The sequence below is a fragment of the Giraffa tippelskirchi genome, chromosome 11, assembly GCF_054371585.1.
Source record: "Giraffa tippelskirchi isolate mGirTip1 chromosome 11, T2T-mGirTip1v1.2.pri, whole genome shotgun sequence".
NCBI classification, from domain to species: Eukaryota; Metazoa; Chordata; class Mammalia; order Artiodactyla; family Giraffidae; genus Giraffa; species Giraffa tippelskirchi.
Window position 1 is genome coordinate 10,449,644 of NC_137285.1, and position 14,469 is coordinate 10,464,112.

At 36.6% G+C, this 14,469-nt stretch overlaps 1 protein-coding gene across 4 annotated transcripts in view; it reads right to left on the reverse strand.

The window, feature by feature from the left end:
- Window positions 1–4,193: 4,193 nt before the first annotated feature.
- Window positions 4,194–14,469, reverse strand: part of NAA25 (N-alpha-acetyltransferase 25, NatB auxiliary subunit) — a 62,777-nt gene continuing 52,501 nt past the window's right edge. For all 4 annotated transcript variants that reach the window (XM_081546235.1, XM_081546233.1, XM_081546234.1 and 1 more), the window contains 5 exons: window positions 13,849–13,914; window positions 11,983–12,080; window positions 10,752–10,862; window positions 6,587–6,733; window positions 4,194–4,513 (listed from right to left, as the gene is read on the reverse strand). In XM_081546235.1, coding sequence (XP_081402361.1) covers window positions 4,391–4,513; window positions 6,587–6,733; window positions 10,752–10,862; window positions 11,983–12,080; window positions 13,849–13,914 — 545 coding nt within the window. In that variant the 3' untranslated portion in view covers window positions 4,194–4,390. The remainder of the gene's footprint in view (window positions 4,514–6,586; window positions 6,734–10,751; window positions 10,863–11,982; window positions 12,081–13,848; window positions 13,915–14,469) is intronic.

The following is a 14,469-nucleotide window of genomic DNA, read 5'->3' on the forward strand; positions in this document are numbered from 1 at the left end:
AGAATCAAATGATACACAGTTTTTAAGTGAATTTCCAGATAAACTGAAGCACAATGAGCCCCTGGAGCCAACATGAGTCCTGTTCTAAAGAACCCGCAAGTTATCTCAAATAGTGCCAAGGGCAATTTTACTAATAGTCCTTGGTAATTGGTGGTATACACACACACAAAGAGGCATTAGAATTGTTTTAGGAAAGAATGGTTCTTCAATAGAGAACCTCTAAGATAGAATCAAGATGAAGAATGTGAGATGGGGGGCGGGGGGGGGGGCTCAGATTTTTAGCTCATTTCGTCAGTGCTTAAGAGTTTGAATCTTACCCATCCCTTACCTTTCTGCCTGGCCTTAGTAGCCTTATCTGCAATAACTGCTCTTCTCATCTGTAAAACAGTACATTACCTGGGACCCACTTTTACTAGGTTTGTGGAAGTTGAGGTTGCAAAAAACCCCTATGCTCAAGCATAAACACAGATACCCCACAAATAATTTTTATGAGCATTTGGCTCATGGTTGCTTACCCTCTGCTTGTTACTATGAGATACATGTCTGCATCAAGGCAGTGACAGCATCTCAAAAACAAGGAACATGAAAAAAATATAAACCTGAGTCCACCTTTTGAGGAACTCAAAAATGGCAGTGAGAAACAGCCAAGTGCCCACTTTTTGTTAAAGGGGAAAAAAATGTTGAGGTGGCATTAATTCATAACTGAAGAAGCAAAAACTGACTTTTCCAGGGCTCAATGACTTTTCCAGGGCTCAATTAAAGGGCATTTAATATCACAGGACAGAAAGGAAACTAGGAAAAAAAAACAAACAGCTCTTCTTCCACTGTGTTCCATGTATGAATCAACATTTGATCTCAGCCTGTAGGTTCACATACTCTTAGATAAAAAAAACCATGTCATCAACCTGCCTGAAATCCTCCAGTAACTTCCCACTAAATTTAGAAATCTCATTCCTTCTCCTGGCTACAATATCCTGATTGCTCTAATCCCCACTTCACCTTCTATCTCAGTCTGTACCCCTTTCCCACTCCTTTAAGTCCCAGGCACTTGAACCATTTTTCCCAGTCACTGCAACATGCTCAGCAGTCTCTTGTCTGACTTGTATTCCCTTTTCCAAGGCTGACTCTTCATCATTCAGGTCAGATGGCACCACCTGAGAGCTCCTCTGGTGACCCTGCCTGTCATATACCTTGACTTATATTTTATTAGTCAGGAATTAATTACAAATTAATATTTAGCTTTATTGTCTCTTCCCCACTTCAGCCACTAACTAGGATACACAGTTTCATTTACCATTATATCAGCAGAGCCTAACATGGAATCTGGCACACAGTAAATAAATGCCCAATACATGTATATATCTAATTAATGAACACTAGCACGCAACGTGCTATTAAACAAAAGGACTAGCGTGGCCTTGGAGTAATTTTAAATTCACAAGTATTATCATTTTTCTGAGGAATATAACAATACAAAATTGAAATGAATTATACCATTTAAAAGGTTGTGGCTTCTAAGAACCTGAACAAAAATGAACCAGGCAAAAGTGCCAACTTGAAGGTGTTTTATATAAATTAACCCACCCAGTTTAAAGTAGATCTGCTATGCTTCACTTAATTCTGAAGAAGGAAGAATATATGCTTCCCATGTTAATAAATCAGAGCAAAAAAGTAGGAAGAGTTTCAATAACAAGGCTGTAGATACACTGAAACCCCTTTTTATATTAAAAGTTAAAATGAAAGACAAATCCAGGTTGAACATAGTGACTGCAAAATATAATGCAATTTTGAACAATTAAAATTCTGAAAATATACAAAATTGATGGGCAACACAACTAGGCATTTGTACATTTTCCATTATGTGGAGAACACTAAAAATTTCTCTACCTTTTATCCACATCAGATATATGATTTAAACCAAATATTTGCTTTGGAGAGTCTTAACTTAGAATCTCAGTAGTATAAAAAGCAGTAAATTTTCAGTCTGTAAACAGTAGTCTTTTTTTTTTCTCCTTTCCTTTTTTTTTTAAATATCAATTTTCCACACAAAATAAAACAAAAAACCCAAACAAAGTAAAAACAGCAGCAGCAGCAATGAGTTATTTGGGAATTCTCTTCAAATATCAATGACATACAATTGCTGGAGAGGGTGCTTTTTACTCATGTAAGAATATATATATATATATATATATATATTAACTGTACACAATTTATAGTGCATGACAGTTTCCAAAAGAACAGCTCAATAAAAGATATTGGCCATTTCTGCATAATTTCATTCTTTGTATAATTATCTCAAAATGTAAGAGGTTGGATCTAATTGAAATGCTACATTTAGTAGGGAAATCAGTAAGTAACAAAGAAGCATAACCCCAACGTAACATTATTTGTCACTAAAACCAGTAGAGGACCCAGATGCCCCTAGGCAAGAAAATAGGTAGGTAGACCACTGGAGTCACACACTGTCCCTGAGGACCAAGGGCAGCTCACCGAGCACACATATTCTAGAATGATCATGGTCAGTTGATAGACTTGTTTCAAAGCGCGTTTCTTCTTCTATGTACAGTATTTTTGGATATTCAGAGAAACATTTCAAGAACACATGCCATACACGCATAGCCCAACCCCCCCATACACAAAGTTCCATCTAAATAGGCCATAGTTTCATGAAATGTTATGTTATTAAGTTAGATTTAGAATCAATCAATTTTTAATTCATCTTGTTCAAAGCAGTTCTTTTGGGATGGGGTATGACAGTTGTGGCTACCAATTAACATCAAAACTAGTTTTTTTAAATTACTGGATGGACTAAGATTTCCAACAAGTCTTATTTTGAAAAGGTAATTCAGTAATTTTCAAAAAAGTTTCCTTGCAAGTTGAGACAGTTATCACCCTATCAAATTGTGAATCTAAGAAAGTCAAAATGATGGAAACAAAATGCAATTGCTTTGCATAGATTTTCCAAGCTTTTTCTGGTTGCTTTTAAAAGAAAAAAGGATCGCATTTCACTGGAGAAGTGAGTTGGAGAGGACTTGGAAGGTCTTCAAGACCAATCCTCCATTAGATACTTGAATTTCCTCATCAAATTCATTTCTTTGCTTTTTCAGAATTACTAACTTCAATGGTATTTGGATAACAACGACCAAAGACTAAAGCACAGATCCCAACACAAAAAAATTACCAAAGCAATTGTATAAAATGTGTAACATTTTCAAGAGCAATGTTTACCTTTTCTGTCAGACCAACCTGTGACGCTACAGTCCTGGGGAGCTCCAGGTTAACAAGGTAAACACCATCCTGATATAACTCTCAAAGTTTGAAAAAAGTAAATGCAACCTCAAATCCAACTGATGATGTTTCTTTTGCCAGGCTAAAACTTAAAACCTAGATTAAATCCATATTAATATACATTCTTTACTTTCTTCCTTCCCAAACCCCCCACTTAAAAAACACTAAGTATTAAATCTTTATTTTCAAGCATATATACACATGTATACATGTGTATATATGCTTGAAAATATATATGTAAAAGCATATACATATATATATATCTCACAAAACCAATGACACTGGTATTAGACTTGCCTGCATAAATTATGTACACCTCTCTTTAAAACAGTGATTCCTGTCTTTCCCAAACAGACAAAAGATAGCAAGCTAGTCCTCAGCAGGCTTATAAGTGGTCTGCACTACTTTCCCCTCCAAACAGCTGTAAGTTAACAGAAGCCTGTCTCTGATTTAACTCTCGCAGGAGCTAGGATGGGGATGTCTGGCATTATTAAGCTGAAAAACGAGGGCCTGTGATCATCTGAGTGACGCCCTTCAGTGGCAGGTGCTTAGGGCAAATTTCACTGGAAGCCCTTTGAGTACCTACCTTGGGTTTTGTGGGAGCCAAGCAACTGGAAAGAGGGCCTGCTCCCAATCATGGTCCCCCTCTGCTTCTGGCTTCCTGCATCCTAAGGCTCAAGGACCAGACAAAACACCCACTGCTATAATGGTAGGGCCATTCAGCTGCTCTGAGTTCAATGCTTTATGCTTAATTTCTACTGCTGCTTTTATAGGACACCCCCACCCCCACCACCAACCACCAGATGTTTCTGGTGATAGAAGGGAAGAAAAGTGGGGTTTTCTTGTGGCTGCCATATGCATATGAACATGTATAAAAAGTGGCCAAACCCAGACAAGGGTCCTGCTTCTGGTTTATATACAATAATTTAATCAGTTGTATACATTTAATACCTAAAAAATTAATTCACAATCAAAGTCCTTCATGCATTTTATGAGGAAGTTCTGGATTTAAAATGATGGTCAACCAGATGTAGTTTTTGCCTGGGAAGATGATGTCATTTTCTGTTGTAGAATCATCAGTGCCCGTGGTTCACACTAACTTTTAAATTTTTAGTTTCTTTGTGGTCTCAAGTCTTTTTTTCAGCAGCTCCCCAATTTCCAGAAGTGAGTGCAGATAACTGCTCTGCACTTTCCCTTGTACAGTCTTTGAAAATTTTCTCTCTTCCTACAAAGGAAATAAGAATGAGTGGCCTTGCTCAGAAAGCATTCCCCCAGATTATAGTTTTTCACGTGTAAGATAAATTACCACTAACTCCATCAGAAGCTCCATCACAACGGAGTGGGTCATTTTCAATTTCATTAAATGCAAAGATGGCTAAACTCATCACAGATGTCTATTTCTCTATGTGACTTTTCACTGAGACCCTGTTGCTTTAGCATTACTATTCTTTCAAGTAATCTTAGTTATAAATTAGATCAAGTCAGAAAATTGAGATTTCTGATCAAGGAAAAAAGTTAGAAAAATTATTACTAAGTACTTTGGCCATAAAGTCACTACTATTTTCTGATGAGCTATACAAAGTAGAAAAACTGAGATTTCTTAATATTAGATTCATCAGGAAACAGGAAAAAAGCAGAAATTTATTATTAATTTAGACATTATCACAGCCACTTTGTAAAGTCATCAAATTTACCAGTATCATCTTTTCTAGTTACAATACTGACACGCCTCCCTCCATTTTAACAAAGTCCACAGATTACAGAGGCCAAACAACTAAAAAAGTTTTCCTAAGGCTGCTCAAATATGTGAGTTAAATATTTGCTGCTCGTCTGACCTGTGGTAGAGAGCACAAAAAATAAAGGGGATGGATGGAGTGTTTAAACACGGAAAGAAGGTTGGCTGAAAACTGTTTAGCTTTATGTGAATTTGGCAGAATTTTAAAGCCCAAAAGAAACCAGATAAGCACACTTTATTACCCAAACATGTATTAAAAGGTATGTACACAAACCTATTTTATTCAGTACTACATATTCTTTCTTTCCTCTTAGAATTTTTTTTACCATGTACAGATTATACTTTTTGAAACAATGTAAGGCTTAAAAAGAGGAAAACAAAAATACTAAAAATTAATAATCCATCAATTAGTACCTCTAATGACCTATATTCATTCTATATAGTCTATATTCATTCTAAAGTACATAGGAAAACAGTTGAATATACAGCTTAACTGGCTAAAACCAAACTTCTGGGCATCACTTGTCTGTTTCCTTTAATCAATCTGTGGAAATGTTAAATGTTCTGAGCCCTTTCCCACAGTAAGCAGTTTGTTCAAAGCTCTAATACATTGACATTTTTTACAAAAGAGGGGCTTATAATCTTTTAAAGCTGGTGTGCCAAGCAAGATTCCATTCATTCCCTTCCCTCCAAGGGTCTGGGTGGAGGCCTTGGGCTAGGATGGTGGCTGCCTCAGATTACTGGGGGAGCTCAGTCATCAGCAGAGGCACACGTTAAACAAACTACTCAAGAAAATCATTTCCTTAAGATCAGAGTTCCAACACTGGAACAATGAGCTAGAAACAGGTGGCTCCAAAACTGCCCTTCTGGCTCCTTCCAAAATCCTAAACCTCCTCCAGGCTGGTGCATGTTAACTCACCTGACACCATTTGTTTGTTCTATTAAAATTGTTTTTTAAAAAGAACTTACATTTTAAAAAGTGACTTTACAAGGATTTTCCTTGCAGAATTTTAAGAAACCAGCCTAAAAACAATGATCAGGAGAAAACTAATGACGGGTACCTTTGATTCCATACTTGGTACCATTCCTTATTGGCTGACTTGCTCTGGCCTAACTAATAGTGACATGATTATTTCTGACGTTCAGCATCTTTCCTTTTTCATGTGATGACTGCTGGGCTGGCAAAGAAACCAGCCAATCCAGCAGCAGGGAAGTTCTCAGTCAAGGAGATTGTCCCTGGATCTCTCAAAAGTATGTCTGGTTTCCTCTGGTGCTCAATATAGGGACAATAATAATTCCACTCCTCAACAATCCGTCAGTAGTTTTCACAGTAAAACAACACCCCCCAAAAATGTATACAAAGGAGGAGTGGGGGATGAGGGAATGACGGGGAGGAGACCCCACCACCACCAAGACCACAACAAAAAACTAGTGCCAGGGACCTTCTAATCTCAAGTCCTACAAGGAAATACTGGTGAACTGAAAACTAACTAGTCCGTGATAAAGGTGAGAACACTCGACTATCTCTATATAACTTACTGCTGATCAACTACAGTCTCTTACCAGCGAGAGAGAAGTGTCTTCTAAAATAAGTTCTTCAAGTTTAAGTGCAATTAGATGTGTTTCAAGTCCTTTAATATGATCCACAACATTGGAAATTAAAGTCTGAAGCCCAGTAACATAGTCTTGAAAACTGGTAAAAACAGGTGGCTAAAAAAAAAAAAAAAGATTTTTAAGAAGCTGAAAGATCTAACATATTTCTCCAATGCTTATATCACATAATTATGTTAAGAGTCAATAGCTCAAAACATACCAATGGAAAAAATAGTACCACCACAATAGGAAAAACTTGGCCAAAGACAGAAACAGAAAATCTATCAAAGAAATCCCAGCAGGGCTTCCCTGGTGGTACAGTGGATAAGAATCCACATGCCAATGCAGGAGACAAGGGTTCAATCCCTGGTCCAGGAAGATCTCACATGCCAAAGAGCAACTGAGCCGATGGGCCACAGCTACTGACCCTGTGCTCTAGAGCCCTCGAGCCACAACTACCAGGTCCACACGCCCTAGGGCTCATGCTCCGCAATGAGAGAAGCCACTGGCAATGAGAAGCCCACGTACTGCAACTAGAGTGGTCCCTGCTCACTGCTACTAGAGAAAGCCCGTGCACAGCAATGAAGACCCAGTGCAGCCATAAATAAATAAATCTTTAAAAAAGGAAAAAAGAAAACAAACAAAAAATCCCAGCAATGGTACAATTAAAACAACGATAAACACAAGAAACCCAGCCAATCAACTAGTAAGGCTAGCTTTTCACTCAAGAAGTTTTCTTCGAAGGTGCAACATCAACAGAATTCTTTTAACACCAATTGGTGGGGGGCAGGAGTACCAATGTTTGCCTATTGAGTGGATAAAGATACACCACACCATTGGAGAATGTAAAAACAGAACAGGTATCTCTGGCTTTTTGAAAGTTCACTTCATGCCACTTAGCTTTTATGAAAGACCTACATTAGTACCTGTTTTTGCTAACCAAAAGAAATCCAAAGTGGACTTTCATTTTTACAGGAAAAAGGTGAAAAGCATTTGCAGCAAGCTGTTATAGAAGCAGCACGTACCCTGAGCAGCAAGAGTGGCACTAGAACTATACTCAACATCAAGCCACCACGGCTTTCAACTCTGTCTGTAAGCATCAGTGCTGTGTCTCAATTTATTCTGTGTATCCCATTAGCAAGATGTGTCCTAAGGTAACTGCTTCTTCCCTTTGTGCCACTTGGGCTTATGAAAGGTTTCAAAGGAATGCTATACTTCTTGATAGCAGGGGAAACCTGTATATGTAGTAATTTCAGACCTAAGAGATAGCCTCAGGAAATCATATTATAAATTCATCTTGTATATTTGTCCATATTTTAATAGCAGTACTATTTGTAATATTAAAAGAAAATTAGGACTTCCCTGGTGGTACAGTGGATAGGAAGCCACCTACCAATGCAGGGGACATGGGTTCGATCCCTGATCCGGGAAGATTCCATATGCCACGGAGCAACTAAGCCGGCAAGCCCCAATTACCGAAGTCCATATGCCTAGAGCCTGTGCTCCACAACAAGAGAAGCTATCGCAGTGAGAAGCCTGTGCACCGCGATGAAGAGTAGCCCCTGCTTGCTGCAACTAAAAGCTGGAGCACAGCAAGGAAGAGCCAGCGCAACCAAAAATAATTTTTTAAATAAAACAATAAAAGAAAATTAGAACCAACTAAACATTCAACATTGGGAATAAGTTATGGTATATGAATAAAACAGGATGGCACATAATCATTTAAAGTAATGAGATACATCTATATTTGCTGAAATGAAAAGATGTCTAAGATACCTTATTAAGTGAAAACAAAAACAAATAGTCAAGTTCAGAACTTTTGATAGAAAGTTCTATAGAAAGTTTCTTTATTTCTGGCTTGTATCCAGTGGCTATCACTGTTTAGTGGGAAAATGGGTGATCTTCTCTTTATTCGTATCTTTAGGTTACTTTGACAATCAGAAAAAAGGAGGCTATCCTCATTTTTGGAAATTAGAAAAGCATTATCTACAAAAACTTGCACAAAATCCAAATACCAAAAGCTATTTTGACAAGTACCAGAGTGTAGGCTTTCCGCAGAAGAGAAAGTAACAGAGCAACTCTGGTCTAGACTTTCAAACTCTGCACTCATGATCTGTTAAAATTATCTTGAACAATGAAGGAGAGAAGTGAATGAATGGTAATACCCAGGACAAGTGTCAAATCTAAAGAATTCCTGAATTGTTACTGAATTGTGCAGGAAATTAATATTACTAATAAAACCATCAAAATTTTCAAATGACAATGGTTACTATATTGCTACAATGAACAAAAATCTCCCATTAATGAAATAGCATGTCACTGCAGAAAAAATCTGAACATCTTTCCTTATGAAAAGAATACAAATTATGTTAATGTTTCACACATTCAAGTTAACCAATTAAGATGGGAGGAAACTCCAAAATTGAATACAAACAGAAATACATGAATCTTATCTACATCACATTAATAATATAATCCAAGTTTTAAACTCCAGTGCTTATATAGAGTACCTCAACTACTACATTCACTGAACATATTCTAACGACAAAAAAGAACTGCAAAAATTTGAACTTCAGTGGGTTTGTTACTGGAACTGGTAATGGAACCAATGTACTAATTCCAAAACTATTTATAGTGTTTACTGTAAAACAGCAAATGAATAAATATATTAATCCTGTTGGGAACCGTTGTTCTCACTCTGAAAAGAAAGCTAGAAATATGGAATGACAGAAGGAATGGAAGGAAGAGGACTGTGATATTGGACTACAGCTGGAGGTTATCAGTAAGAATTAATTATTTAAAACTCTGTGTGTATGTATCTAAATAAATTTCCTGTCTCTCTTCACTGACATTAACTAGAAGCAAGCAATCAGTACATCTAACAACTAGATCTTAGTATTCTGAATAGCCATTCCCCATTAAGGAACCAGGGCTCATTGGAAAAAATGTATGATTTCAGTTCAATGGGTGAGTACAAAGTTCTCAGAACATTCTGTGGTTTCAGAAAGTAAGGGCTCAAAGACCAATGAGGACATGTTCAAGGACAGGAACCAGCCTAAAGTGGCTCCCATTAGCCAAATTTGCGCATCCAAAAGAAAATGACGACAATGGATTATAAGGTAAATTGAAAAAATAATGAGTATACAGTGATACTAAAATAGATAGTTGATATTAAAAATATACAACTCTATTTTACAGAATGCCAGATAATAAATGATTAGTGATTAGTAGAATTTTTTTTTAATTACCATTGTGGAACCATCAAAGTAATAAGTGATTCATGCAAGTCAGACTAATAATGAATGTTAAAATTAATGGGTGAAAAGCTCTGGGGAACAGCATACTCACAGTCTCAACTCACAGATTAATTACACAGGGAGGAAAGACACACTTATAATAAAGAAATCTGGCAGATACTTCCTTTATCAAATAATTAAATCTGAAATTATCAATAATGGGACCTAACATTAGTGCCTCCTGATTTAACTGCTAAAAAGGACACACGGCATCTAAATCTAACGAAACAATTAGCCAAATTCAGATTGTGGGATATTCTACCAAAAATCTAGCTAGACTCTTCAATGACAAAGACAAAAATAAAAAGCTAAGAAAGTACTTTTCAATGAAAGAAGAGTACAGAGAAATGACAATTAAAAGCTGTGTCAGATCCTTAGTAAAATTCTAGGATTTTGAAAGACTATAAAGGTCATAACTGAGATAACAGGGGAAAGGTTAATGTGAACATAATATTATTGTATCAATATTAAATATCTTGGGTGTGAAAATGTCTTGAGTACCATGGTTTTGTAGGAGACTGCCTTTCTTTTACACTGTTGTGTTAAGTATCACAAAGTCTATACTTTCAAATGGTTCAACAAATGGGGGTGGGCGAGGATAGAGAATGAGAAAGGGCAAGAGAGAAATGTGACAATCGTTAACAAGTGGTGAATCTAGGTATGGATGTTTGGGTGTCATTATAGTAAATCTTTCAGCTTTTCTGTATAATTTTTTTTTAAAGCTGGGGAGAGAAAATGAACGCATATAAGATCCTAAGATCCTTTACAAAATGCAGGAAAAGAGTGAAAAAAAAAGCAGCATGCAGCCAGACTGTCACTTGTGTTTTCTCTGTTATTACCATGATGATACTAGTTTCTTTTTTCTTCTTCTTCTTTTTCTGTAAATTTAATTTGTATGGTCGCAGGACACTCTCACAGTAACTGGACACCCAAAGGATAATAGAAATAGTCTGAAAGAAGAAAAATTGCAAATTCATCAATAAGGATTACACTCAAGATACCCGTCAGGAACAAAGACTATGGACTAAACCAATTCTATGCAAACAGCTCTTCTTTGTAAATCCCTTCAATTTCTCTTATAACTCTCCACTCTAATTCTATGGTCACCACATTGATCCACGTCTTCTTCATCTCCTCCTCAGAATACTGCCTTTACTCTTTCTTCTCACTCTCCCAGCTCTAAACTAATCCTCTGCTCAGTCCAATTTTCTTTCACCTCCTTGCAGGAAATAGGGATCTATTAACATCCTTTTCACTGAAAAGTTCAAATTTTGGCATGGAATCCAAAGGTTCCATACAATATGCCTCTCCACACCTACTTCTTTATGCAGGTAAGACACTGCCTCATGTGCAAACCTTAACTTATGTACGAAGAATTCTCCCCCAGTTGGTCAGCACCTATTCTCCTTTGTATTAAGTTAGGTGTTTACAGTATATTCATGTATGTGTATATATATACAATTATTTCTCATTCACTCATTATCTCTTATACACTTGAAATGTGCCAGTCACCAAAACAGAGAACACAGTCCTCAGGAAGCTTACAGACTAATAGAAAAAGAAAGTAATTAAACATGTGACTAAAGGAAAAAAGATAATGGATTATGAATGTTTGTGATCTTCCTCTTTTTCTCTCTGGCTAAGAGAGATTTCTTCCTACATCAGCTCCTAGATTCTCCTTTATAATGCAGAATCTCAACAACTAGTGAAGAGCAGCAACAAATTTAAAAAGCAAATTAAAAATTTAACAAGAATTAACTTAAACTACATAATAGTTGAGTCAAAAAAGAGGACGAACAGAACAGAGCTAGATTTAGAGTGAATCTGAGGATTCTTTAGAGATTTGTAAAGCACATTTCCGAGTTTTACCTTAACAGTATGAATTAAATTCTCCTGATATCCTTGGAAAGATTTAGTTCAGAAAATTGAAATTGCTTTTCAATTAACAAAAGGTGGGGATGATGGGTTAAATTATAGGTATAAGGTGCCTATTACCTGTTCATTTTTGAAAATTAATCCTCCACACAATCAAGGAAAACTGAGTTTTTTAGGCTGGAAACAAAAACATACCTCAACCAAGAAGACTAGATTTTCTAAAAGAGTAGGATGTGTTTGCAAGTTACCATCTTTAACTTCTAAGAGGTCACCTTTACATTTACTGAAGACATCTGAAAAAGGAAAAATATTTTATGGTTTTCTTCAGCTTTTGTTTCAGTGTTATTCTGTACAATCTAGTCAAGAATAAGCAGATATAAAGACTTAATCCAGAAAGCTCCCCCTCTCCAATGAACCAAACACTAAAGAATATCTATTTTCAGCTCTTTAAAAAGTCACATGACTACAGCTCTACTGTCTTCAAAACATAAAAGGTAGACTTATAAATTATATTCTAGGGTCTAAACACTAGCTATGTCTTTCCATAGACAGGCCACTCACATAATAAAAATAAGAATTCAAGTGGGTGATTTAAAGAATTTGTGTCATTACAGACTGAAAGACTAATGTGCACGGTAGAAATGCACCTTCATAACAAATATCAGGGTTTGCTCTCATAATCTTGATCATCTTTTAATTTTCGCTTCATTTGAGCAACAAAATAAAAAACCATTTGAAAATGAAGTTGCTCAGTCGTGTCCAACTCTTTGCAACCCCATGGACCGTAGCCTACCAGGCTTCTCCGTCTATGGGATTCTTCAGGCAAGAATACTGGAGTGGGTTGTCATTTCCTTCTCCAGGAGATCTTCCCGACCGAGGGATTGAACCCAGGTCTCCCACACTGTAGGCAGACGCTTTACTGTCTGAGCCACCAGGGAAGTCATTTAGCCTAAAAAACCATTTAGGCTCCGAAAAAGAAAGGCCCCTATAGATTTAAAATGCACAATAACCTATAATGGAAAACAATCTGAAGCTGTACACATGAAACTAACACAGTGTTGTAAATCAGCTATAATTAAAAAATAATTTTTAAAAGTATTTAAGAGAGTTAAAAGAAACACATAAGTATGTGCTCAGTTGCTCAGCTGTGTCCGACTCTTTGCAACCCCATGGGGTGTAGCCCCCCAGCCTCCCCTGTACATGCGATTTTCCAGGCTTCTGGAGTGGGTTGCCATTTCCTTCTCCAGCAGATCTTCCGGACACAAGGATTGAATCCACGTCTCCTGGGTCTCCTGCCTGCACTGCAGGTGGATCCTTTACCACTGAGCCACCTGCGAAGCCCTAAGTTCTTTACCAATTTCACTGCTAGGAATTTAACCCCAAGGAAATACTCAAATAAGTACCCAAACAATTGTGTCCCAAGATATTTATTTCAGCATTGTTGTACATAACATATTATGTACTCAGGGTATATATATAAAACCAGTACATGGATACAATATTATGCAGCTCTTAAAACAAATGGGATGTGGATATAACTGACATGGTAAGAGGTCCAAGATAACAAAAAATAAAGCCAGAAAAGCATGCATTATATCTTTCCCTATATTAAAAAAAAAAATCACTACTATTTATTTCCATATGCATGTGTATGACTATGCACATTTCTAGAAATATAGACTGCAGAATGTCAAAAGCACATACTTACCTCAGCAGGAATGTGACTGGTAAAGGGGAAAAGACCACACCCATTTGTGTACTGTACTGTTTTATTAAAAGTATCTACTATTTTTGTAAACAAAACTTTTTAGTTTTTTTTTTGGGGGGGGACCATACGATGCATATGTGGGATCTCGGTTCCCCAACCAGAGACTGAACCCACATCCCCTGCATTGAAAACATGTAGTCTTAAACCACTAGAACACAAGGGAAATAGAAACAAGTCTTTAAAAATACCAAAAGTGTGCATTATTTTCAAAATCTCTTGCAAGTTTCCATTAAAAAATGAGCTACTGTCAGACAATCAGATACCATATGGGAATCCACAGTTGGAACACTTACCTTTTAATTGTTCTAGTAAAGACTTAAGGCTATTCTCTACTCGCTCCTGGATCTCAACTGTATCCTCTAAAATTGAAAAACAATGAAAACCTCTCAATTCATTTTTTAAAGTAAGATAAAGAAGCAAAATCAACACCTGAAAGCATAGGCAAGGACATTTTCTTTTCTCTTAAGACCCACAGGCACCTAAATTCCATTAGTGAGAGAAAGATGAAGGACAGGAAAAGGAAGAAGAAAAGGAAAAGAAAGGTATTAATCACCTTTCCACCAAAAGCACTATCTAAAATCTCTAGGAGGACTAGAAATTTGTGTTTCAAATACACTAAATGACAGAATAGACAAATCTTATGATTTGGGAAAAATAAAACAGAAAGAAAAATACATGATCTATAAGGCATTTGTGATTCTCACTGGGTTGACAGCTTAGGGAAAAAAATGTCTTCTCTACAAAGTTTAGCCCTTCATTTTTAAGTAAAAAATTCAATCTGATACAAATGAACCTATTTATAAAACAGAAATAGACTCACAGACATAGAAAACTAATGATTATCAAAGAGGAAAGGGAGTGGAGGAGGGATAAATTAGGAGTTTGGGATTAGCAGATACAAACTACTGTTTATA